General features: G+C 47.5%; 5 protein-coding genes across 5 annotated transcripts; 3 read left to right on the forward strand and 2 right to left on the reverse strand.

Moving 5' to 3' along the window:
• The first annotated feature begins 11979 nt into the window (after nt 1–11979).
• On the forward strand, nt 11980–12291 carry LOC149444828 (histone H4). The gene has a single exon (XM_089654446.1). It carries the CDS (start codon nt 11980–11982, stop codon nt 12289–12291), a length of 312 nt encoding a protein of 103 aa, XP_089510572.1.
• A 935-nt stretch (nt 12292–13226) lies between these two features.
• On the reverse strand, nt 13227–14299 carry LOC149444829 (histone H2A type 1). Its single transcript, XM_089654465.1, has one exon. It carries the CDS (start codon nt 14274–14276, stop codon nt 13884–13886), a length of 393 nt encoding a protein of 130 aa, XP_089510591.1. The 5' UTR covers nt 14277–14299; the 3' UTR covers nt 13227–13883.
• Nucleotides 14300–14557: 258 nt separating this feature from the next.
• Nucleotides 14558–15034, forward strand: LOC149444830 (histone H2B 1.1-like). Its single transcript, XM_089654433.1, has one exon. It carries the CDS (start codon nt 14593–14595, stop codon nt 14971–14973), a length of 381 nt encoding a protein of 126 aa, XP_089510559.1. The 5' UTR covers nt 14558–14592; the 3' UTR covers nt 14974–15034.
• A 6428-nt stretch (nt 15035–21462) lies between these two features.
• Nucleotides 21463–21943, forward strand: LOC149444831 (histone H3). Its single transcript, XM_089654434.1, has one exon. The coding sequence runs from the start codon at nt 21473–21475 to the stop codon at nt 21881–21883; it is 411 nt and encodes a 136-aa protein (XP_089510560.1). The 5' UTR covers nt 21463–21472; the 3' UTR covers nt 21884–21943.
• A 680-nt stretch (nt 21944–22623) lies between these two features.
• On the reverse strand, nt 22624–23344 carry LOC149444832 (histone H1-like). Its single transcript, XM_089654447.1, has one exon. The coding sequence runs from the start codon at nt 23342–23344 to the stop codon at nt 22679–22681; it is 666 nt and encodes a 221-aa protein (XP_089510573.1). The 3' UTR covers nt 22624–22678.
• Between the last annotated feature and the right edge of the window lie 3974 nt (nt 23345–27318).

Genomic DNA, 27318 nt, shown 5'->3' on the forward strand with positions numbered 1-27318 from the left:
ACCTGCAGAAGTCCAAACAGTGGTGTTTGACCACCTCTAATTAAGTTTCCTGCTATCAAAGTATCTCCTAGCTTCCCATAGACAATGGTACCTGTTTATGATACACTTTCACAAGGTCTTAGAATAACCAGAATCAGATCCCACCGTTGTCTTTTTCTGGTACTCTTGTTTGATCACCTGTAGAAATTCAAATAGTAGTGTTTGTCTCATTGTCTTTTAAACAAGTTTCTTCCACTCACTGGTTTTTGTAACTTCCTAGAAGGTCATTTGAATTTCAACCAAGAATGTTAACCCATAACAGTCAGCCAGGATTCACAATTTTGGAAAAATATCATTTCTTAATAAATAGTCCCCCAAAAGTCACTACACTCGTTTAGGAGGTGGGCGATGCAGGCAGAGAGTGAGGTGGGGGTGGAGAGGTAAATTTGGGTGTCGTCGGCATAGAGGTGATAATTGAAACCATGGGAGTTAATAAGTTTGCCAAGGGAGGAGGTATAGATAGAGAAAAGGAGGGGCCCGAGGACAGAGTCTTGGGGGACCCCGACAGAGAGGGGGAGGGAGGGGGAGGTGGTAGTGTTGTAGGTGACGCTGAAGGAGCGTTGGGAAAGGTAGGAAGAGAACCAGGAGATAGCAGAGTCCCTGATGCCAAGGGAGTGCAGTTTTGCAAGGAGGAGAGGGTGGTCAACAGTGTCAAAGGCTGCAGAGAGGTCGAGGAGCAGGAGGATAGAATAGTGGCCATTGGCTTTGGCGGTTAGCAGGTCGTTGGTGATTTTAAGTAGGGCGGTTTCGATGGAGTGCAGGGGACGGAAGCCAGACTGTAGGGGGTCAAGGAGGTTGTTATCAGTGAGGTGGGCGCTTAGGCGATTGTAGGCCAGACGCTCAAGGAGCTTGGAGGTGAAAGGCAGCAGGGAGATGGGTCTAAGGTTGTTAAGGTTAGTGGGGTCGAGGGAGGGTGATGTGTGCGTGCTTTAGAGGGGAGGGGGAAGGTGCCAGTGGAGAGAATGAAGATGTTGGTGAGGGAGCGAATGATGGAGGGGAGGGGGGGTGACTGGAGGAGCTGTGAGGGGATAGGGTCCAGGGGGCAGGTGGTGAGGTGGGTTTCAGTGAAGACCTTAGAGACCTTCTCAAGGGTAGTTGGACTGAAGGAGCGGAGTGTTGGGGAGGTGATGGTGTGCAGGGCATTAGGTATAGTGGGGGGTAGTGCAGCTATGAGATAGGGGGAGGGTTGAGGGGTTGGAGGAGGGCGGGAGGCTGGGTGGAGAGGTGGATTGTGAGTTGACAATGTCCTTACGGATTGCGTCAATCTTGTTTTGGAAGTGATTGGCAATCTCGTGGGCGGTAAGTGAGGTGCTGGGTGGAGGTGGCGGGGGAGAGAGCAGGGATTTGAAAGTGGAGAAGAGCCGAAGAGGACAGGTGGAGAGGGTGTTGATAAGGGTTATGAAATAGGCTTGCTTGGCGGAGTGGAGGGAGGTGGTGTAGGCGAGATAGGCGGCTTTATAGAGGGAGAACGCGTGAGGGGATCTGGTTTTGCACCATAAGTGTTCCAGCACGCGACTGCGTCATTTGAGGCTTTTTGTGCGGTCGTTTTGCCAGGGTTGAAGTGGTTGGGGTCTAATGCTATGTGTGGTTAGGGGTGCCAGGGAGTCAAGGGCAGCTGACAGTGAGTTGTTGTATGCAGTGGTGGCCAGGTCAGGGCATGACAGAGGGAGGATACTGTCATACAGACGGTCAGCTGCCGAGTGGAGATGGGTCGGGTTCAGATTGCGGAGGTTGTGGGTGATGGGTAGACGCTTCGGGGGGGGGGGGGGGGGGAGTTGAGGGAGGGGGAGATGGAGAATGTGAGGAGGTGGTGGTCAGAGAGGGGGAAGGGGGTGTTAGTGAAGTCATGGGGGGTGCAGAGGTGGGAGAAAACGAGGTCCAGTGTGTTTCCATTGGAGTGGGTGGAGGACTGTGTGTGCTGTGTGAGCACGAAGGAGGAGGTTAGAAGGAGGAGTTGGGAAGTCTCCGGGCTGTTGGCGTTGATTGGGATATTGAAGTCGCCTAGGATGATGGTCGGTAGCTCGGAGGAGAGGAAGAAGGGAAGCCAGGCGGCAAAGTCATCTAGGAAGGGGGATGCGGCACCAGGAGTCCGTTAGATTACCGCAATCCTTGTTCAAACAATTTTATTAACAATAAATCAGAGTGGGACAAACAAAGAGACATTGCTAATGTACATTGGACATTGAAATGGCAATAGAACATGAAGAAAAAAAAAAAAAAAACAATATGAAAGAGGGTCATAGTACAGTTGTCTATGCATTACTAGCGGAAAGAGGTAGGTAATAGTTGATAACAAAAGACATTATTGTTCCAGCCAATCAAAATGATGTCTCCCAAATGCGTTAAAGAAATAGGGGGAAGTTTAAAGGGGGGTCAGACAGGGGTGGGGTGGAGGGGAAGGGAAGAGGAACAGCAACAATGACTTCATGAGCGTTCAGCATGTGTACAATAACTCCTACGTATTGTGTAGAAAGGGCCAATGACAATATCTTTAGCGCATAATACACAAATCAGGGGAGAAGGAGTGATTCGTCAAAATTAGGCGGGAGGAAGCGCTCTACCAAGGGGCTCCATATGCGCAAGAATTTAGGAATCGTGTCCAGAATTGTGGCTTCCACCTTTGCATGTATCATGGCTTGCATTATTCTGGTTTTGACGGCCGCAACACTTAGGGTGGGGGATTTCCAGGATTTCGCTATAACCTGTTTAGCCGCAGTCGTAAGTTGCATGATGAGCTTAAATTGCGAATTGGAGATGCCAGGGGGGCAATGGTTGAGTAAGGCGGTCATTGGGTCGGGTTGTAGGGTAGTAGTGCTAAGTGTAGATAACATGGCGAAAATTTCATCCCAAAAGATTTGGGCTATTGGGCAGTCCCACCACATATGGTAATGTGTTCCTGTGTCTGTACAGCCTCTAAAACAGTTGGGCGAGTAATTAGGGGTGAATTTTGCAATTCTCGCCGGGACCAAGTACCAGCGGGTTAAGACTTTATAATTCGTTTCCAATGCTATAATGTTCTGTGAGGATGATTTTGTGTTGGCCCAAATATGGTCCCATTCAGACGGATCAAATTCCTTACCCAAATCCACTTCCCACTTGTGGGTATACGGAGGGGGGGACGTGGTAATCGAGGTAGTAAAGAGTGAATATAAACAGGAGATAAGCCCACGTCTATGAGGGTCTTTGCAGCACGCTCGTTCAAAGATAGACATGGTGTATGGTCGATTGATTATTGTGGTGTAGGGGGCGTAAAAGTGTTGTAGCTGCAAGTACCAAAATATCTCGGAGGCCATGCGTTTCCCGCAGCGAGGCAAAGGATTTAAACTTATTCCTCTGTAGGAAGTGATGTGTACGGAATAAATTAGCAGAGGACCAGGCTTTGAATAAAAGGGGTGTCTGCCAGGCCGGGGGAAAAGCTGGGTTTCGCAGGAACGAGAGCATAGGATTATGTGGAGATTGGAGGAGATAGCGGGTTTTCAATTTGTCCCACAAGGATAGGAAGTGAGACGTGATGGGGTTGGATATAGTGCGGCGGTCTATTGGTCTCAACCAGAGCAAGTTAGCTGTGGATAAGGGGTCACATTCAATCGATTCAAGCACAACCCATTGAGGGATTTCAAAAGTTGCATGATATTTAGGTAACTGGGCTAAGTGCGCTGCTAGATAGTATTTGCTAATATCGGGTAGGCCTAGACCTCCACTGAGCTTAGGGTGATAGAGGGTGGAGCGAGGTATACGAGGACGAGTATTGCCCCAAATATAGGAAAAGATGCGACGCTGCAGTGTGCGGAGGTAATGAGGGGGAACTGGGACTGGGAGGACTCTAAACAGATATAGAATTTTTGGGAGGATTGACATCTTAATAACTGCTATTCTGCCTAGCCATGCGAGGGGAAGGGAAGACCATTTGGTCAGAAGGGCAGAAAGGTGGCTTAGCATCGGAAGATAATTAGCTGCGTAAAGGTCTGATAGCTTAGGAGTCAGTTTGATTCCCAAGAAAGGGATATGGCACTGTGACCAAGGGAATGGTAAAATCTGCTTCAAGTGCGCCAATTCTATAGGGGGGAGAGAAATGTTGAGTGCTGTTGATTTATTAGGGTTTATTATTAGGCCCGAGAGCTCGCCAAACTTCTCGAGAAGCCGGAGTAAGGAAGGCAAGGAAGTCAATGGAGATGTGAGAAAGAGCAAGACGTCATCCGCAAAGAGACATAATTTATGATGTGTGCCCCCTATTTTGAGTCCCTTAACATCCAGATTAGCTCTGATTAAGAGGGCTAGGGGCTCTATAGCCAGGGCAAAGAGCAGGGGGGACAGAGGACAGCCCTGTCTCGTGCCTCTAGAAATCGGGAACTGAGCTGACCTGTGCCCCAGATACCTAATTCTGGCTGAAGGCTCTTGATACAGCCAGAAGATCCAGGTTAAGAAGTGTGAGCCAAAACCCCAACGGTGCAAAATATAGTTGAAGTATGGCCATGAGACGGTATCAAATGCTTTCCGGATATCTAGGGAGAGGAAACAGGCAGGAATATTACGAGACCTGGCTAAGTTAGCTAAAAGAGATGCACGCCTGATGTTATCTCCTGCTTGTCTAGTTGGGATAAAGCCCACTTGGTCATTATGAATTAAAGAACCAACACACAAGTTAAGACGTGAAGAGAGGATTTTTGCTAACAGTTTGATATCAATGCTAAGGAGAGAGATTGGCCTATAATTGGACCACTGCATGTCATCAGAATTCGGCTTTGGGATCATTGAGATGTTCGCTTGCACTGTTTCATGGTTGAAGGTTTGGCCTGATAGTAAAGCGTTAAAAGCATTAGTAAGGATGGGAGTGAGGAGATGAGCAAATTTCCTGAAATAGGTAGCCGAGAAGCCATCTGGTCCTGGGCGTTTCCGTAATTTTAGATTTTTAATAGCGTCTAGGGTTTCGGCAGGGGAGATGGGTCGCTCAAGCGTCGACAACTGGCACTCTGAGAGTTTCGGAAAGGAAATGGAAGTGAGAAGCATATCAGCTTGTGCGGGGTCAAAAGGTGTGGAAGAAGAGTAGAGCTGTGACAAGTGTTTATGGAAGGTCTGTAGAATATGTTCTGGCTTACTGGTAAGGTTGCCAGAGGAGGTGCGAATCCGGATAGGTTTAGTGAGTTGGTCGAGCCTACGAAGAGAGAGGGCGAGGAATGTATTGGGTTTATTCGCCCTAGTATAATATTTATGTCTAGATCTACGAAGTGAGAGTTCAGCTTGATCTGTGAGAAAGAGATCCAGAGCCAATCTAGATCGCTCCAAGGCTTCACGATTGGCCGGCGTAGGAGCCGTCTGAAAGGTTTGATGGGAGCGATCATAGGTTTGCTCCAGTAAAAGACGTTGTTGCCTTTTGGTTTTATTTAAGAAGGATGCTTTGCTAATGCAGAACCCTCGTAATACCGGTTTATGCGCTTCCTATAACAGGAGAGGGGATATATCGGGCGACTGGTTAAGAGTGAAATAGTCTTTTAATGCTGCTTCGATTTCTAGGCAGTGTGCTGGGTTTGCAAGCAGGTTATCGTTAATGATCCAAGAGGATTCAGTGGGGGATGCAGCTAACGAGGCCATAGCCGTGAATACGGCGCAATGGTCAGACCAGAGGATTGGAATTATTTCAGAGGTCAGAAGCCGAGAGGAAGAGGCGGTGGTAATGAAAATATGGTCTATTCTGGAGAATGACTGGTGGGGATGAGAATAGAAGGTTTATTGGCGTTTAGTCGGATTAAGTTCCCGCCACGTGTCTATCAAAGAATAACGTTGTAGTATGGCTTGGAAGGTTTGTTTAGGGGCAGGGACGGGGGATGGTTGAGGAGATTTGTCGAGAAAGGGATATATTACACTGTTAGAGTCTCCGCTAACAATTAAAGTTCCGCGCTTATGATGGTCTATAACCGATAGTAGGTGGGAGAGGAATGGTAAGGGGTCTTGGTTTGGGGCATAGTAAGCAACAATGGTGACATCCACATCTAGGAGCTGCCCTACTAACAGGAGGTAACGACCCTCTGGGTCCTTGATTTCGGTGCATAGCGTGAAAGGTGTTGTGCGGTGGAAGGCAATCAGTACCCCCCTGTGTTTGGTGGTGGCAGAGGCTGTATAGACCTAAGGATATCGAGGACCAAAAAACTTAGGAGTCGAGTTGGGAGTGAAGTGTGTTTCCTGTAAACAGACCACGTGAGCTTTAAGTGTTGCAAAGGTTCGGAAAGCCTTATTCCGTTTCTGTGGAATATTGAGACCCTGTACATTCAGGGTAAGGATATTTAACGAGCCCATGGATAAAGAGCATAGTGATTTGAATAGCAGGGCACTCTCACTCGGGATATAGCCTGACAATTACTGTTGGGGATGAGAGCATTACGGAGTGTTTTGCGCAAAGTCATGGAGTCATGTTGAAAGGAAGGAGGGGGGGTACGGTTTGAGACAGGTAACAGGAAAGAAGGGGTGTAATAGGCCATTAGTGGCCAAAAAGGTGGGTTCCCAAGGACACCCTGAGCAGGGTGGGCCAGGTAACAATAGTAGCCCAAGTGATAAAAAATAACCACTAACACAGGGGCTAGGGTAGAGTGGGCAGGTACGCGGACCGCGAGGATGACAGCAATGTAATTAACAAACGGTGGCAAGGTCCCGGTAAAAAACAAAAACACAGGTACATAAAAAGAACATTCAACATTCAAGAAAATCAAGGATCCTAGACTCAGACGGCATTAGTAGTGCTGGTGAGACAACATTGGCGCAGGGGTGTAGCATCCCATGTCGCCGGAGTCCAGGATCCAAAATATAAGCTACAATGTAGCACCGAAGGGGGGTAAAGAACAATCCCCGGGTAGTGGGGCAACCAAAATTCAACAGGTAGAGGGAGAAAGGATAACAACGGTATTAACCGCCCTGATAACCAAACGAGTACACCGTATGGTGTGTGTGGCATAAAAAGGGGGGGAAAAGAGAAGAATAAATGTAGGACCGCATTCAGTCCATGGTATCTTGTGAGGTTAGTCCTGGAGACGAAAAACGCCCTCTCTTGTGGAAATTGAATTGACCTTCAGTTGCACGTGCGGGGAGGGAATTCCGCGGCGAGCAGGATGTGGACCTCCGCTTGGCGCTTTCTGAAGGCGTCGCTGGGGGATGTAGTTGCAGGACCCATAGGGTGTCCAAAAGATCCTCTGGAGTTTTGCAGGTGAAATCTTGGGACTGGTATCGGAATCTCACTGCGAAAGGGAAGCTCCACCTATATTGTATAGCGTGCTGTTGAAGCACCTGTAGATGGGGTTTCATAGCCCTGCGCTTGGAGATTGTTGTGGGGCATAGATCTTGGAATAATTGGTAGGGATGACCTTGGAATTGTAGAGATTCCGCGTTACGGGCAGCTTGCAGGAGTTGCTCCTTAGTACGGAAAAAGAGGAGCTTGGCAATAACATTGCGTGGCGGACCATCTGCGCCTCATGGCGCTAACGCCCTGTGGACTCTATCCAATTCCAATCTGTCGATTGGGATAGCCGGGGCAAGCTCTTGGAACAGAGCTGTTTCTGGAAGGCCACGGATACGTAGGTTTGAGCGCCGTGCTCGGTTTTCAAAGTCCTCCAGTCGTGTTAATAGTATTGCGTTTTCGTCACGCAGAAGATCAAGGTCAGCCGTGTGTGTCTGAAGCGAGGCGTCAAGACCATCCACCCTCTGTTCTAGGTCCGCAGTGCGCTGTCCTAGCTCACGGATTTCCCTAGATAGCGTGGCAGTGATGCGGTCTGAGGTTTGCTTCAGAGCTTTGTGCAGCATTTTTTCAAAGCGTGATAAGAGGTCAGGAGGTGTAAGGTCAGGCGTCAGGGCTTGTGTAGGGACATCTGTTTCAGTGTCAGACTCACCCTCAGACGTGCAGGGATGGCTGGGCTGCGGGACCTGCAGAGCTGCATATGCCCCTGCTGCATGCTTGCACGTGCTGGGGCGGTGGCCATTTTGGTGGAGGCCTTTGCCAGGGCCTCTTTGATGGTTTTAGTTGATGGGGGTACCTGGTGCCGGGATGCCCCTTTATCCATTTTGCCGCTTGTCAGGACGGGGGGGGGGCTGTTATAGTGAACTCAGACCCCCCAGCTCTCTCCCTCTTCAGCCTGTGTGCAGTGGTGAGCTGTGTGCTGAGGTGAGCTGTGTGCAGCAGTGGGCGGGCCTGTGCACAGCTCTCAGCGGGGATCGAGTCCTCGGTCAGAGTACTCTGACCTGGAGCGGAGAATCCGCCGCAGACCCGGGCGGATCAGACTCCGGGAAGGTTGCCCGGGGGATCGGATCCCCCCAAAGTGTTTTGCGGGCCGGGACCCGCCGCTTCTGGGTGCCGTCACCCGACGGGAAAGCGGAGCCTCGTCGGGACATGTCCATCCCGCCGGCCGCGCATGCGCACTCCCAGATTACCGCAATCCTTAGGGGGGGTGGGAGAGAAGAGCCGGATGCAGTGGGCCTCGAAGGAGGAGAAGGATAGGGAGGGGGGGTCGGAGAGGACCTGGAAGGTGCTCAGCGCCGGTAGGAGCATACCGACCCCTCTGCCTCTGCGTCCGCTCGGTCAGGGTGAATGGGTCCAGACGAGGCCTCCATAGGACAGGGCAGCAGGGGAGGTGGAGTCAGTGGTCTGTACCCAGGTTTCGGTGACCGCTAGGAGGTTGAGGGAGCGGGAGACAAAGAGGTCCTGGATGGCGGTGAGCTTGTTGCAAACCGAACGGGCATTCAGGAGTGCAACCGAGAGGGGAGGGGTGGATGTGGGGAGGAGGGGGACATATGTGAGATTGGGGGTTGCAGTGATTGGCGTGAGTAGGGGGGTGCCAGGAGGGGGAGTGGGGAGATGGGGGGCCAGGGTTCGGGGAGATGTCACCATCGGTTAGCAGAAGAAGGAGGTTGAGGAAGGTGCAGGAGCACCTGGGTCTGTTGGTGGTGGCATTTGGGTCGTCGGGGGACTGGAGTATCAGGAGGAGGTGGTGAGAGCCGTAGGGGGGGGGGGAAGGAAGAAGTGAGGGTGCAATGTAGAGCTGTTTTGGGGGAGTAGGGGTTAGAGGGAGGCAAGTTTGGGGATGGAGGAGAGGAGGAGGAGTGCAGGTGGCATGCTAGGGTGGGCAGAATGCTGATCGAGTCGGAGAGGAGGGAGGTTTCAGTCAGGACATGAGGATGGGGAGAGACCGTTATGCCATGTCGGAGTTCAACAGTGTCCAATCATAGGAAGGGAGTGGGAGTGGTGGGCGGTTGGGGCCGCAGCTGGCTGGTTGCAGTCTGTGGGTGCTGAAGGCCGGCATCTGCGGGTTTTGTGGCACGGCGTTGGTGGGCACAGTGGTGTGGCAGCTGGTCGAGCCATGGGATGCCGTGATTGGAGGTGTTGTAGGCCCGGCGTTGGGGTTGCTGGAGGCCTGGCGTCAGGAGGCATTGAGTGCAAAGCTTCGGGAGGTGATGAGGGCCCGGCGTCAGGAGGCGTTGAGTGCAAAGCTTCGGGAGGTGATGAGGGCCCGGCGTCAGGAGGTGTTGAGGGCCCGGCATCAGAAGGTGTTGAGGGCCCGACGTCGGGAGGTGGTGCAGGCCGGCGTCGGGAGGTGGTGCAGGCCCATGTCCGGAATGGGCTAGGCGTTGGTGGGCTCCTCCGTCAGATGGAGCGGGGCTCAGGGATGTACGTTTCAGAGGCACGGTTGAGAGGAGCACGGTGGGGAGGAGATTTGGCAGCGGTGGCTTCCCCACTCGGGGCCGGTGGCGGCAAACCCTCTTTGTGGCAGCGGGGGCAGTTGCTGCTTCCTTCGATCTGCGGGACTCGGAGCAGGGCGTTGCAGCAACAATTTTATAATTATTTAATAATTATTATTAGTATTATAGTAGTAGTAGTATTATAGTAATTATATAGCGCCAACAGTTTGCTCAGTGATGTACATTACAATGGGAGACAGTACAGTAACAATACAGTGCAATACACAAGGGTTCGAGGGCCCTGCTCCTTGGAGCTTACAATCTAGGAGGGAGGGGATAGTGGTACTGGAGGAGGTGGCTGTGGGGGATGGAGTGGTAGGAAGAGTGGAGGAGATCTGCAATTAAGTGAGGGCGGGGTAGGCTTCCCTGAAGAGATGGGTTTTCAGGCTGCGCCTAAAGGTGTGGAGGGTAGGTGAAAGTCTGATGGATTGGGGTAGTGAGTTCCAAAGGATGGAATATATATATTAATATTATATATTTTAATTATGATGACAATTATACATTAATAATAGAAAATAATAGAAAATGCTTTCAGTGTGAGACTCTGGGAAAATGACATCTTATTCCAGGGACTGATCTTATCCGCCTTCCTTTAGTTGTGATGAGTTTCTTCTGTTTACTCCGTTCAATATTTACCAAATAACGAGCCTCCCAACTGAAAGGGAACAGATCTCATCACCTCCTTCACACTCCACGTAGAAAAAAAGATATTTTACTATCTGAAGGAAACGTCTATAACTGTCATTGGATCAACTTTATTATTATACATATAACTTTATATTATTATAACTTTCTAATTGCTTCATTCAAATCTCCCGCCGGAATTCTGTGAAATCACAGACAATCCGCCCTCTTACCGCCAAATATGATACGGAGAACCGACCACATCCATTTACCGTTTTATCTGGGAAGATCGATCAACCCTTCCATTCATTCCAGGCTCTGCGATCAGCCAAAAATCACTATAAGCATATTGCAAATATTCATATAAAGAACGTTTATTAAGATTTATGTTTTCCCTCCAATCACTCAGAATACAAAACCCGACAAGATCTAGTTATTAGTCTGTTGATTTAGTTGTAGAGAAGAGATCAATGAAAAGTCTACAGAACAAGAAAACACTTCCTGCACTAGAAACATCGACAACCGAGATCTCCGGATACATTTCTATGGACTTCTCGTCAGACAAACATTACTGGCTGATGGAGACAACGCCCACATCTGTGATTGGCTCAGAATCCGAATTCTCACCGCAGGGATTGTTGTTTATCGTTCCAGACAAATATTCCGCCCGATTATACCGCCAAATCCGAGCCGGAGAACAAAGGAGATCATCAGATGAGACATTTATCGGCGAACAATCACCAACACTTTCATTCCAAGTAGATTTATCGATTAGTCAGGAATGTCTACAAATGTATTCTGATGATTACTGAATCGTGTGAAACATTTCTATAAAGAATTGTACATTGCTATATCAGATCTGTATACGATCATGTCACAATGACCGCTGTGTGTTTGTCTCTCTTTTAGACACGTAGCAGTCACTGACCCCCCCCCCCCCCCCCCACATATCACATTCAGAATATTGATAATACGAAATGTGAAATGACTGGTAGAAATAAGTAGTGATCATGACACTGCCAGATACATATGTACAATGAATCGGTAGAAATAATATAACGTCTGAAGAACCAAATCGGTTTCCTCGTTGTAACTAGAAATCAGCAAAATGTTTACAAATTTCTAAGTGATATTCTCTGCAGAGGAATGCATTGCTGTGGCCCCGCCCATTTTCTTCCATCTCCCATCAGGTCCGCTGGATTTATAAACAGACACGTGGATTATCAGTATATGTTTTCCTTTTCACAGTAATATTTTATACATTTGACATTATTATAAAGAAAAGTAACTGGTGATGATGGTTTGTGTTCTGAAATGTGAAAGATGAATGTTTCTGTGTAATCTCCGAGGAAGAAATAGAAAACCATTGAGAAGAATGAAGAGATTTCTCTCCTGGAGATATATTTCTATTGTCATTAAGGGATCTGAAAAGGGCAGAACGTGGAGAAAGCTTCTAAATGAATCCAATTGTATTGTGTGTAAAGAATGGTTGTGACTCCGCCTCTTACCAGGAGGGTTCCCATCAGGTCCGCTGAGGCTGTATAAAAGGAAGGCGGGCCCAGCCCAGAGCTCAGTCTGTGTTTGCAGCAGAGAAGAATCGTCATGTCTGGTCGCGGTAAAGGAGGGAAGGGTCTGGGGAAAGGCGGCGCCAAGCGCCACAGGAAGGTGCTCCGGGACAACATCCAGGGCATCACCAAACCCGCCATCCGACGTTTGGCCCGCAGAGGGGGAGTCAAGCGCATCTCCGGCCTCATCTATGAGGAGACCCGCGGAGTGCTGAAAGTCTTCCTGGAGAATGTCATCCGCGATGCCGTCACCTACACCGAGCACGCCAAGAGGAAGACCGTCACCGCCATGGATGTCGTCTATGCTCTCAAACGACAGGGACGCACCCTCTACGGATTCGGAGGATAAATCCTCACAACTGCTCCCCCTTCATCGTCACAAAGGCCCTTCTCAGGGCCGCCCACCTTCTCATACAAAGGGCTATTGATTGATCATCTCCAGGGTTCTATCTGCTCCTCCTGGGGGGAGAAGGATTGCCGCTCATTCCAGGGGGGGATTAAACTATCCGTTAGTCATTCTATATAACAGGATGACGTCATGTATAGAGATAATTCTGCAGTTCCACCAATGAATCTGTCCAATCACCTGATTATAGTGTGTGATCAGTAATGGGATGGATCTGGTTCGGAATGCCGGATTTTGCAGTCTAAGGTCTGAGTGACAAACATGTCGGTGATCGCAATGCGCTTGTAACGATTGTGGCCAATCAGCCTCGAATAATGAAAGGGTTAATGGATGTTCATACAAAGAGAAACACATTTGATTCTTCAGGTATGTAATATTTCCTCTATCGATTCATTGTACATATTTCTTTCAATATTCTGGATGTGATATGGGGGGGGGGGGGGGGATTTGTAATTGCTAAAAGTCTGACGGAAGGACAGTACATATATCTGATGAAGAATCGTACAATACTTTATTCCCATCATATAGAAAGGTAGAGATCTATCTCACTCATGTTCTGTATGTGGGGGAGGGGAATCCTGGATTCTGGGAATGGATACAAGACAATATATGGAAGTAATCAGAATCCATTTCTAGTCATTGTGATTTAGTCCGCAAACACATTGGATATAGAGGATCCTGGGGACAGCGATAACAGAACAAGGATTGACATGACTCAGTAATCACCGACATCCATCTGTAGACATTCCTGACTAATCAATACATCTACTTGGAATGAGAGCGATGATATTTCTCGGATAAATGTCTCATCTGATGATCTCCTTTGTTCTCCGGCTCGGATTTGGCGGTATAATCGGGCGGAATATTTGTAACGATCCAGACAATTCCGGCGGGAAAAATTTGATGACGGTTTGAACTCTGAGCCAATCACAGCTGTGGGCGGTCCCTTCATCATCCAGTAATGTTTTCCTTACGAGAAATCCATAGAAATGTATCCGGCTTTTGTATTATGAGAGGGAAAGCTGAATTCCAAAGTGGAGCCAACAGACAGTTCTGGGCGATTCCTTCAGATAATAAAACATTTGTTTCTTCTCGGAGTTTGATGAGATCTGTTCCCTCAGTCGGGAGGATCGTTGTTCGGTATATATTGAACGATCTCAGATCTTCAGGAGAAACTCCTCACAAGTGAAAGGTGGAGATCAGTCCCCGGACTCCGATGTCCATTTCCTGGAATCTCACACTGAAATCATTTGTATTATTAATTGTAAAAACCTTCATAATTGTCATCATAATGAAATGTAACATTTATAATGTCCTCTACATAGATGGATTGTCCAATCACGTGATGTCACGATATTAGACTTGAGGGGGGTCATCCCTCCCCAGGACTTGGTGTCCTATCACCTCCCCGGGAGATAGAGAGGAGTGTGGGATTGGTGTCCATAGAAGCCGTATGTCCGCCCTTTGTATGGAGATGTGGGGGGCTCTGAGAAGAGCCGTTGTGTTGGCGGATAGAAGGGAATCCTGTGGGGGGATTACTTGCTCTTGGCGGCCTTGTGGCTCTCGGTCTTCTTGGGCAGCAGCACGGCCTGGATGTTGGGCAGGACTCCTCCCTGGGCGATGGTGACGCCGCCCAGCAGCTTGTTGAGCTCCTCGTCGTTGCGGACAGCCAGCTGGAGGTGTCGGGGGATGATGCGGGTCTTCTTGTTGTCTCGGGCGGCGTTGCCGGCCAGCTCAAGGATCTCAGCCGTCAGATACTCCAGGACGGCGGCCAGATAGACGGGAGCTCCGGCCCCGACCCGCTCGGCATAGTTGCCCTTCCGGAGCAGGCGGTGAACACGACCGACGGGGAACTGCAGACCGGCCCGGGACGATCGGGTCTTGGCCTTAGCCCGAGTCTTGCCTCCTTGTTTGCCGCGACCAGACATGATTGGATGACTGACGAATCACACACAGATAGGCCCCAGCAGCCGCTTCCTCTCCTTTATACACTCCGTGCTCTGACGTCACTCGCTGGGATTGGTTGCTTTAGAATTCAACTAATAAGGGTCAGACTTGTTTCTACACCAATCTATGCACGAGGAAAAGAAGCATGACGTCACTTTCGATCACATGACCGAGTCCACCAATAAAGGAGTGAGAAGAGATGAGTCTCCTTTGCATAGGCCGCCTATAAAAGCAGCACATGAGGGCGGCTCCAGCACACTTTCTACTCAGCCAGCCAAGTAGTGGTGAATCTTTATCATGCCTGAACCAGCCAAGTCTGCGCCGGCGCCCAAGAAGGGCTCCAAGAAATCCGTGACCAAGACCCAGAAGAAGGACGGCAAGAAGCGGAGGAAGACTAGGAAGGAGAGTTATGCCATCTACGTGTACAAGGTGCTCAAGCAGGTCCACCCCGACACCGGCATCTCGTCCAAGGCCATGAGCATCATGAACTCCTTCGTCAATGACATCTTCGAGCGCATCGCCGGCGAAGCTTCCCGCCTGGCTCATTACAACAAGCGCTCCACCATCACCTCCCGGGAGATCCAGACCGCCGTCCGCCTCCTCCTGCCCGGAGAGCTGGCCAAGCACGCCGTCTCCGAGGGCACCAAGGCCGTCACCAAGTACACCAGCGCCAAGTAATCCCCCCGCCGGGGCCCCATCATCCCAACAAGGACACAAAGGCTCTTCTAAGAGCCGCCCACCATTCCAATCACTGAGCTGTCATCACATTGTATTGCCGCTAGAGGTCCCACACACGTCACACTTACACTGGACATTCGTTCTAGGGACGGACTAACCTGCACATTGGGGGGATGGGAGGATTGGCTGCAATGCTCAACACTGCCATTAGGTGTCACTATATTACACACATAGACGGGAAGGATTTTCTTGTTTCTCTTTTCTGCTCTGCTTGATACATTGTTACACGTAGTAGAGGCGAATGTTTAACTCTTCACTGACTGATATATGTGCGGCTGTAACATGGCATCATAGGAAATTATACAGAAATCATGGAGACATTACTCCATATATTACTAGGAATAGATTTACTGGTTTCATCTAGTACGAGATGTGGAAAACGCTACATTTCAACGGTTTTATAAAACTTTAAAAAAAGAGAGATTATTATTTTTTTTTAATTTCAAGCAAAAAAGTTTATGCATTTCTGATAACAATGTGGTTATGATGGATCTGCTTGGCGATTATGGGAGGAATATAAAGGTTACATATTCCATATAAATTAAATTTCACCTTTTTAAATATATGGGTAACTGCTTTTTGGGGGGAATATCATGGTAACGCAACATATTTCGGATAAGCAAATGCATATAATTTTTCTATATTAGAATTATGGGTGCATTTTTGTGGATACACATGCCAAGGATCACCTTTCATCTATTTCTGAAAAGACTATGGATATTGTTCTTTTTTAACATGGGGATTATGTGTGGAATATGGTTAAACATGCCTGTTTATGATAATATGAGAATAGCATTTTTTCAGCATTGGGATGGGTGGATGATTGCAGATACACATGTCAAGGACCATTTTTGAATTGTTTTTCCCAAGAGTATGGGTATAGTTACTTTTCTATATGTGAACTATGGGTGGAATGTCATGGTTAAACGTGCCTAGGAACATATTTGACCCCATTCCAATAAGAATATTTTTTTTTTCTCAACATGGGGATTATGGGTGGAATTTAGTTTTTTTACATGCCTTGGGACACATTTGACCTCTTTCTGACAAAATATGAGCATCATTATTTTTCTATATGAGGATTATGGGTGGAATATCATGGTAAACATGCCGAAAAACACATTTGCAAATTGGATAACAGGCATATTGTGTGGCAGTCCATGTTTGTATGATGAGTTCTAAATGGGTAAGAGTAGTCTAGTAGGCACTAAGGACAAGCTGTGTTGGAGCGAAGCATAACTCTGCAGAAGGGAAACAAAGAAACACCACACCTCTAAGTGTCTACTGTGAAGGTATTTAATAGAAAGATAGGTAGTAACTCACATCGTAGAATTTAAAAACTGGCTCATGGGTAAGAGGGTGAGACGTCTATAGCCAGATGTGTAATTCCACCCATAATCCCCATATTCTAGGGAAAACATGTCAAATATGGTTGTTGACGTGTATCTGCAACCATCCACCCAAAATCCCCATGTAGAAAAATAATTATGCCCATATTTTTTTCAGAAATGGGTGAAATATGGTTCTTGCCATGTGTATCCACAATGCACCAATAAACTCCATGTAGAAAATAACTAATCTCTTCTTTTTTTATATCACAAACTGGGGGGAATATTATGGCTATACATGCCTAGGAACACATTTGACCCCTTTCTGATAAGAATAGGCAAATATATTGTTTTCTACATTGGGATTATGGGTTGAGTATTTTATTAATTTCTAACAAATAATTTTTATTAATAGAAAACAGAACATATAAACATCAATGAACTTTGCTTATTGTGAAGTCATGTAGTACACAGCAACAAATGTTGGCTTCTGAAAAAACTCAATAGTACAATCAGATCATTGTTCTACATTAGGCACTCACAGATTTAAACGTTTATAGATTGCAAGTACAAACATCAAATATGACAAAGTGCATAAATAAAAGGAGATTTGGCAGAGAAAGAAAGAGAACAGCAGTCATAAGAACAGATCTAATTCTGCAAGTGTAGTCAAGTATCCACCAGCATGATATGCGCATTGAAAAGTAGAAAAGTGTTAATCACTAGAGATGAGCGAATTATTCAAAAATTTGATTTGGCTGATTCGCCGAATTTGTGGAATAAATTTGATTTGATGCGAATTTAACTTATAAAAAGGGTTTCTAGGCTTCAGAGAGCCTTTATATTAGTGCAGAAAACTGTACCTTTAATTTAAATGCCCTTGGAGATGAGGAAGGAGAAGGAGAAGGATGAGGAGAAGGATGAGAAGAAGGAGAAGGATGAGAAGAAGGAGGATGAGAAGAAGGAGAAGGAGAAGGATGAGAAGAAGGAGAAGGATGAGAAGAAGAAGAAGGATGAGAAGAAGAAGAAGGATGAGAAGAAGAAGAAGAATTCCAAGCCGGCAAAAAGTGTTTACTTCTTCTTCTTCTTCTTCATCCTCATCCTCAGAAGAAGAAGAGAATGAGGATGAAGAAGAAGTAGGATGAAAATAAGTAGAATTCAAACACTTTTTGCAGGCTTGGAATTCTTCTTATTTTCATCCTACTTCTTCTTCTTCTTCTTCTGAGGATGAGGAGGATGAAGAAGAAGAAGAAGAAGAAGTAGGATGAAAATAAGAAGAATTCCAAGCCGGCAAAAAGTGTTTCTGCAGAGCTCCGCTATTTCTGACAGTTCTCTGACAGTTCATTCACATTTACAGCGGTTAAAACATTGTATCTATTTGTTTCCATTTATTCTGAGGATGAGGATGAAGAAGAAGAAGAAGAAAAAGAAGAAGAAGTAGGATGAAAATGTTTCCATTTCTTCTGAGGATGAGGCTTGGAATTCTTCTTATTTTCATCCTACTTCTTCTTCTTCATCCTCATCCTCATCCTCAGAAGAGGAAAGAAGAAGAGGATGAGGATGAAGAAGAAGTAGGATGAAAATAAGAAGAATTCCAAGCCGGCAAAAAGTGTATCTGCAGAGCTCCGCTATTTCTGACAGTTCTCTGACAGTTCCTTCACATTTACAGCGGTTGAAACATTGTATCTATTTGTTTCCGAATAAAAAACATCTGTATCCTAAATGGAAACAAATAGATACAATGTTTCAACCGCTGTAAATGTGAAGGAACTGCGAGAGAACTGTCAGAAATAGCGGATCTCTGCAGGGACACTTTTTGCCGGCTGTAGAAGGGATGAAAATCGGACGATCGGGGAAAATTTGATTCGTGCATCCGAAGTTGGCTGAATCCTGAAATTCAAAACAAATTCCACTCTGCCTGGTTCGATTCGCTCATCTCTATTAATCACCCATTGTCCCTCTATATGTTTCTGAGAAAGTGAAAGCATACCAATTGGACCATAGTTTATGGAATCTGGCAACCATGTCATCGGTCATAGTCAGTATCCTTTCCAACTCCTGAATGACCTTAACATCTCTTATCCGGTCAGAATTGAGGGGACATGAGAGGTCTTCCAATTCCTGGAGATTCGGGACTTGGCTGCATTCAAAAGGTGCCCTACCAAAGATTGCTTGTACGACTTAAAAGAGCACTCAAAGATATGGAGAAGACAACATTCGGGGGTTAAGGGTAATGCAGTCTCAATAATAGAGTATGTCAACCGAGAACGTAGTCCCACAATGGCATAAGCCTTGGGCATTGCCACCAAATATGTAACAGGGGGCCCTCGGCTGATTCACAGCACCAACATAGGCCTGGCATCTGGGGGAACCCCCTCCTTAACCTATCCGGTGTAGCATAACATCTTGTTAAAAATTTGTAGGAGGTTTCTTGAGTCCTAGTGCTGATGGAGAATTTGTGAGAAAAAATGCAAGCTTTTCTTCATTGGCACATATTGATGTTCCATCCTGGAGGAGTTGGACTGCCTGTGCAACCTCTGTAGGGGCCAGGTATCACTTCATGCCATGTCCTCATGTCAGTAGTGACACTGACCCGAGCCAAATGCAAAACTAGTGACAAACAGAAAAGATGTCAGTAGCCACCACCTGTAAATCCATTTCTGTTTAGGGGGTTGTCTTATTGTTGCCCATCTAGTGCACCTGTTTATTTCATTATTACAAAAGCAGATGAAACTGATTAACAATCCCCTCGGCTACTTAACAGACCAGATCAATATTGCAGAAGTTTAAATGACTTGAGGCTATACTCTGGTTAAAAAAAGTTTTCCTTGTTTTGAACAGTGTATATAAATATACACGCACACACTATATTGCCGAAAGTATTGGAACACCCCTCCAAATCATTGGATCCAATCACCTCCATGGCCACAGGTGTATAAAATCAAACACCTAGGCATGCAGACTGCTTCTACAAACATATGTGAATTATTATTATACAGGATTTATATAGAGCAGACAGTTTCCTTAGCGCTTTAAAATATAAAGGGGGACAATTTAGCAATGTGACAGTTCAATACTGTAGGGTTAGCAGGGCCCTGCTCCTTAGAGCTTACAATCTAAGAGATTTGTGAAAGAATGGGTCACTCTAAGGAGCTCAGTGAATTCAATTCAATCGTGGTACTGTGATAGGTTGCCACTTGTGCAATAAGTCCATTCGTGACATTTCCTGGCAACTAAAAATTCCACGGTACACTGCTAGTGGGATTATAACAAAGTGGAAGCAACTGGAAAAAACAGCAACTCAGCCACCAAGTGATAGGCCACGTAAAATGACAGAGCGGGGTCAGCGCATGCTGAAGAGCACAGTGCACAAAAGTCGCCAACTGTCTGCAGAGTCATTAGCTTAAGACCTTCAAACTTGGTGTGGCCTTCAGATTAGCACAACAACATGAATAGAGAGCTTCATGGAATGGGTTTCCATGGCCGAACAGTTGCATCTAAGCCTTACATCACCAAGTGCAATATAAAGCATCAGATGCAGTGGTGTAAAGCACACCGCCACTGAACTCTAGAGTAGTGGAGACGTGTTCTCTGGAGTGACCAATCATGCTTCTCTGTCTGGTAAAAAAACATGGATGAGCCAGTTTGGGGTAGAGGAACTTGACTGGCCTGCACAGAGTCCTGACCTCAACCCCATAGAACACCTTCTGGATGAATCAGAGGGGAGACTGTGAGCCAGGCCTTATCATCTGACATCAGTGTCTGACCTCACAAATGCACTTCTGGAAGAATGGTCAAAAGTCACAATAGACACCCTCCTAAACCTTGTGGACGGCTTTCCCAGAAATGTTGAAGCTGTTATGGCTGCAAAGGGCGGGGCCAACTCAATATTGAACCCTACAACTATGACTGGGATGTCAAAAATTAATTTGTGTGTAAAGGCCGGCCGACCAATACTTTTGTCAATATAGTGTATATGTATGTATCTTTTTTTTTTTCCTCTTTTTCATTTGAGCATTCGTTGAATTTAAGGTGCATTAGATTAATACACAGAATGGAAAGTGGAGGTTATAAATTGTAATACGGTTATCATGAAGGGGGGGTGGGGGTGTAGATGCATTGGACCAATTTATTTCCCTCCCCCTTTACTTTACATCATCTAATTTACTGAATTATGGACAGAAATAGTCCTCTCTCGGAGATTGCAATTCTTACATTGATAAGACGTTTGAATATATAATTATAAACATCTTTCTTATCAATGTTTTCCCATCTGGCAGTAAGGAGCTCCCAGAGAGATCGGGATATTCTGCAATCAAAGGAAACCCGCAGATCTTGGCGGGAATAAAAAAAAAAAATTCTGAAAATATAAGACACAGAAATAAAATAATGTTTGTTACAAATAAACTCGTAACTGTAAAATGAATGGGATGAATTGCTGCAGACTAGATGTCCGCCTCCTCCCATCCTCAGCGATAGATTGTCATTGTGCCATCAAAGTCCACACTGTCATCGCCGGGATCGGATTGTCCTTGGAAGTGGGATTCGGAGAGAAAAGGCAGAAATCACATTGTATCTCCTCCCAGATCCGCACACAAGTCATGTCTCTTGTCATCTCGCTCTTCTATAGACAATACATTGCAGCCCTTCTGACTGTCCCTGTTAGTCCACAATTGTGCTGGATGGACCGAGATGGGCGACAAACGTTCTGCTTCTTAGTCCCGAACAGAGGAATCATCGGATCCGTGAGATCGGAGGAGGATCTTCTGTCATCCCATTCACTGTATTATGGAGGAATCCAGTCCGATGTCAATGGATGTAATTGTTACATTGTACAGGGAGTCTCTGATCTCTGATTATTAGCAGATCTCTGATTAATCTTCTCTTCTTTGGTAGTAAGGAGAGCTCCGAGCATTGTATGATGTGGAGGACCTCCCCTCCCCACCCCTGACACAACGGGCAGATCCTGGCGGGCTTTTTGAAAATTCCGCTCTTTTTATGTAAACCAATCATTAGAAGGGGCGTGACGTATGTTCTCCAATCAGAGGGCAGGGATGTGTATAAATCTCTCTGCACAGCGGCTTCAGTTCTCAGCCCAGATCTGAGAAGTAATGGCTCGTACCAAGCAGACCGCCCGTAAGTCCACCGGAGGGAAAGCTCCCCGCAAGCAGCTGGCCACCAAAGCCGCCCGCAAGAGCGCCCCGGCCACCGGCGGAGTGAAGAAGCCTCACCGCTACAGGCCCGGCACCGTGGCTCTCCGAGAGATCCGCCGCTACCAGAAATCCACCGAGCTGCTCATCCGCAAGCTGCCCTTCCAGCGCCTCGTCCGAGAGATCGCCCAGGACTTCAAGACCGACCTGCGCTTCCAGAGCTCCGCCGTCATGGCTCTGCAGGAGGCCGCAGAGGCTTATCTCGTCGGACTCTTCGAGGACACCAACCTCTGCGCCATCCACGCCAAGAGGGTCACCATCATGCCCAAAGACATCCAGCTGGCACGCCGCATCCGCGGAGAGAGGGCCTAGACCCCCCGCAACAGACATTCCACACAACCCGCCAACCAACGGCTCTTCTCAGAGCCACAACCTCCCCCCACACAGAGCTCTACACTACCGAACTACAATGACTACAACACCCGGGAACAGGCTTCTGTTGTCGGGGAAATATCCGCACTTCCTCCTCTCGGCCCCCCCCCCGTACTGGCATTCCTTTTATTTCTAAAACGCTCATAACTCCAGACATGGAATGTAAGTGATCCGTACAATGAGATCCATCCTCCAAATGGCACCTGGAAAGCCGCTCCCCGTGTTGTATTGTGTTGTAGAGGCGATCCATCCATAGGAAGGAGTCCATTGTCCGCACAACACGATGTTCTCGGTGCGATCATTAGATCTCGTCCAGAGGATGATGTGTCCCCGATCATTACATGGCGTTTCCGTACAACTTCCACAATGGCCGCAATAATAATGAAGGCTGGGAATTCCTTGTAGAACGATCGGGAAATGTTCATTGTTACCCCCCCCCCCCCCCCCCCCCCATCCCAGTGTTCGGGAAATGACAGATCTCCAATCCGCACATGACAGATGTCGGTGTGTGTGGAGGGGGGTAGGGCCTCTGAAATGTATCGGGAGGTATCTCTCCGTTGGCCAACCAGTGATTTGGAGGAATCATTGGATGAGCTATAAGGAAGAAGTGTAAAATGTGAGGAGGATGGAGAATGCGGCTCGTGATCAGTTTATGTATGGAGAGCTCTGTTGGGGGGAGGTGGGGGGCTCTGAGAAGAGCCTTTGGGGGGTGGAGATGAAGGAGGTCGCCGCCCATTATTTCTTCTTCGGAGCGGCCTTCTTGGGCTTAGCCGCCTTCTTAGCTGCCGGCTTGGCCTTAGCGGGACTCTTGGCGCCTTTTTTCGGCTTGGCTGCAGCTTTGCTCTTCTTGGGGCTCTTGGTCACCTTCTTGGCTGCAGCCTTTGCCGGTCTCTTGGCGGCCGGCTTCTTCTTGGGGCTCTTGGCTGCGGTGGGGGCTTTGCTGGCCGCGTTCTTCTTGGGGGACTTGGCGGCCGGTTTCTTGGGCTTGGCTGCAGCCGATGGCTTCTTGTTGCTCTTCTTGGCGGCGGCCGCCTTCGCCTTGTCTTTGGCGCCATCGGGCTGCTTCTTGTTGATCTTGAACGATCCGGAGGCCCCATGGCCTTTGACCTGGACGAGGCTCCCCTTAGTCACCAGCGCCAAGAGGGCGATCTTCAGGCGGCTCTTGTTCTTGTCCACATCGTATCCTCCGGCGGACAGGACCTTCTTCAGGGCGGCCAGGGACACCCCGCTGCGCTCCTTGGAAGCGGACACGGCTTGGACGAGGAGCTCGGACACGCCGGGACCGGACGCCTTCTTGATGCCTTTCTTGGCTCCTCCGGCTGACGTCTTCTTAGCCGGCCTCTTCTTGGCGGCGGCCTCCGCTGGAGGAGAGGCAGCTGGGGCGCTCTCACCCTCCGTCATGACTCGGGAAATGTTTCCACAATAGTTCATTACAAATCACACGGCGCTCCGCCTTATATACAGACCTTCTAACATTGCGATTGGTTGACACACAACTGACCTCTGAGCTGCTATTGGTTACACAGACACGCCCACTGGCTGTCATTCCAGTGTTTTCTCTCCCTTCATGTGTTTCCCCGGTAGATATAAAACCGATTTTAATCGGAAATAGAACGATGTCCGATGTGCACCGGGGAGCCGTTCTGCTCCCTGGACTGTCACTTATCGGGGGTCACTTCCAGCTGTCAGGAGCTGCTCACGAGGCTAAACACAGAGGCTGCAAACACAACCATCCTCCGGAGTGGGGGGCCCATTCTGCCTTCTACCTGCTTGGGGGGACACATTCTACCCACGAAACAATCTGCTCCCATCCCCCACTACAATCCACTTCACATTACACGAGGGAAGAGGGGAGATCGCCAAACATTTCCCTCTAATACACAACTCGGCTCATCTCTAGCTGACTACAAGGAGCCGGGAACAAAAACATCGGCCGATCACGAAGTGGAATTCGTTTTGAATATTAGGAAAATTTTGATTCGCGCCAAATCCGAAAATTAGCAGACTTCGGATGCGCGAATCGAAATTTTTCCAAAAATGGCGGCAACATGTGTGGCGACGGAGCAGGGATCTCTGGGAAAGCGCGCAGACAAGGCGCGCTGATCCATAATGCATTCATTCATGACATGTGATCGCATTAGCCAATCAGCAGCCAGCCAGCACTGTGTAATGGTCGAGCTATAAATTGCGGCCATGTTAGAATTCTCCATTAGCCTCCGGTCATTCAAGAGAGACAGACCTCTCTGTATTAGGGACAGAGTTAGGGCCAAAGAGACTTTAGGGCTATAGAATTGTTACTTAGGGACACAGAACTGTTACTCAGGGACACAGAATTGTTACTCAGGGACAGACACAGAATTGTTACTGAGGGACACAGTAACAATTCTGTGTCCCTCAGTAACAATTCTGTGTCCCTCAGTAACAATTCTGAGGGACACAGAATTGTTACTCAGGGACACAGAACTGTTACTCAGGGACACAGAATTGTTACTCAGGGACAGACACAGAATTCTTACTGAGGGACACAGAATTGTTACTCAGGGACAGACACAGAATTGTTACTGAGGGACACAGAATTGTTACTGAGGGACAGACACAGAATTGTTACTGAGGGACAGACACAGAATTGTTACTGAGGGACACAGAATTGTTACTCAGGGACACAAAACTGTTACTCAGGGACACAGAATTGTTACTCAGGGACAGACACAGAATTCTTACTGAGGGACACCAAATTGTTACTCAGGGACACAGAATTGTTACTGAGGGACACAGAATTGTTACTGAGGGACACAGAATTGTTACTGAGGGACACAGAATTGTTACTGAGGGACAGACACAGAAAGGTTACTGAGGGACACAGAATTGTTACTCAGGGACACAGAACTGTTATTCAGGGACACATAATTGTTACTCAGGGATAGACACAGAATTGTTACTGAGGGACACAGAATTGTTACTGAGGGACACAGAATTGTTACTGAGGGACACATAATTGTTACTCAGGGACACAGAATTGTTACTCAGGGACACAGAATTGTTACTGAGGGACACAGAATTGTTACTGAAGGGACAGACACAGAATTGTTACTGAGGGACACAGAATTGTTACTGAGGGACACAAAATTGTTACTCAGGGACACAGAATTGTTACTCAGGGACACAAAATTGTTACTCAGGGACACATAATTGTTACTGAGGGACACAGGATTGTTACTGAGGGACACAGAATTGTTACTGAGGGACACAGAATTGTTACTCAGGGACACAGAATTTTTACTCAGGGACAGACACATAATTGTTACTGAGGGACACAGAATTGTTACTGAGGGACAGACACAGAATTGTTACTGAGGGACACAGAATTGTTACTCAGGGACACAGAATTGTTACTCAGTTACAGACACAGAATTGTTACTGAGGGACACAGAATTGTTACTGAGGGACACAGAATTGTTACTGAGGGACAGACACAGAATTGTTACTGAGGGACACAGAATTGTTACTGAGGGACACAGAATTGTTACTCAGGGACACAGAATTGTTACTCAGGGACACAGAATTGTTACTGAGGGACACAGAATTGTTACTGAGGGACAGACACAGAATTGTTACTGAGGGACACAGAATTGTTACTGAGGGACACAGAATTGTTACTCAGGGACACAGAATTGTTACTCAGGGACACAAAATTGTTACTCAGGGACACATAATTGTTACTGAGGGACACAGGATTGTTACTGAGGGACACAGAATTGTTACTGAGGGACACAGAATTGTTACTCAGGGATACAGAATTTTTACTCAGGAACAGACACATAATTGTTACTGAGGGACACAGAATTGTTACTGAGGGACAGACACAGAATTGTTACTGAGGGACACAGAATTGTTACTCAGGGACACAGAATTGTTACTCAGTTACAGACACAGAATTGTTACTGAGGGACACAGAATTGTTACTGAGGGACACAGAATTGTTACTGAGGGACAGACACAGAATTGTTACTGAGGGACACAGAATTCTTACTGAGGGACACAGAATTGTTACTCAGGGACACAGACCTGTTACTCAGGGACACAGAACTGTTACTCAGGGACACATAATTGTTACTCAGGGACAGACACAGAATTGTTACTCAGGGACAGACACAGAATTGTTACTCAGGGACACAGAATTGTTACTGAGGGACACAGAATTGTTACTGAGGGACAGACACAGAAAGGTTACTGAGGGACACAGAATTGTTACTCAGGGACACATAACTGTTACTCAGGGACACAGAATTGTTACTCAGGGACAGACACAGAATTGTTACTGAGGGACACAGAATTGTCACTCAGGGACACAGAATTGTTACTCAGGGACACATAATTGTTACTCAGGGACAGACACAAAATTGTTACTGAGGGACACAGAATTGTTACTCAGGGACAGACACATAATTGTTACTGAGGGACACAGAATTGTTACTGAGGGACACAGAATTGTTACTGAGGGACACAGAATTGTTACTGAGGGACACAGAATTGTTACTGAGGGACACAGAATTGTTACTGAGGGACAGACACAGAATTGTTACTGAGGGACACAGAATTGTTACTCAGGGACACAGAATTGTTACTCAGGGACAGACACATAATTGTTACTGAGGGACACAGAATTGTTACTGAGGGACACAGAATTGTTACTGAGGGACACAGAATTGTTACTGAGGGACACATAATTGTTACTCAGGGACACAGAATTGTTACTCAGGGACAGACACATAATTGTTACTGAGGGACACAGAATTGTTACTGAGGGACACAGAATTGTTACTCAGGGACACATAATTGTTACTCAGGGACACAGAATCGTTACTCAGGGACACAGAATTGTTGAATTAAAGAGTATGTCAGACAACACGCAGAGGAGTGGCAGAGGAGGCAATGTTTTAGGAGCGAGCAGACGTGGCAGCAGAGGAAGGGGTCGAGGCAGCACTAGTCGCAGCCAGAGGCCAGTGCTCCCGGTGTCATCCAGCGGTCGTGTCTCCACCGACAACCCTGCCGTCATCGATTGGTTGGCTCGGTCGTCTTCCTCTTCCCAGGTCACCTCTGACACCTACAGCCAACGGTCGGTGGGTACATCAGACACAACCGTTAGTTGGCATGGCCCGGGAGCAAGCCCACTGAAATCACGTGTCCTCTACCTGCCCCTGTCCTTTGGTGTTTCCTCACCAAGCGAAGTATCGCATGCTGTGGGCTCAGCCCCACTGTACAGTGAGGAAGAGCTAACAGAGGGCGGTCAGGAACGGGGGGAAACATCCGCCTCTTCAGCAGCCAGGCGAAGAAGTACTGGCGAGGAGAGTGGCTCGGTAGCCGGTGTAGAGACA

Source organism: Staurois parvus, unplaced genomic scaffold (genome assembly GCF_062004578.1).
Source record: "Staurois parvus isolate SC_StPar_1 unplaced genomic scaffold, SC_StPar_1.0 ptg000769l, whole genome shotgun sequence".
NCBI lineage: Eukaryota > Metazoa > Chordata > Amphibia > Anura > Ranidae > Staurois > Staurois parvus.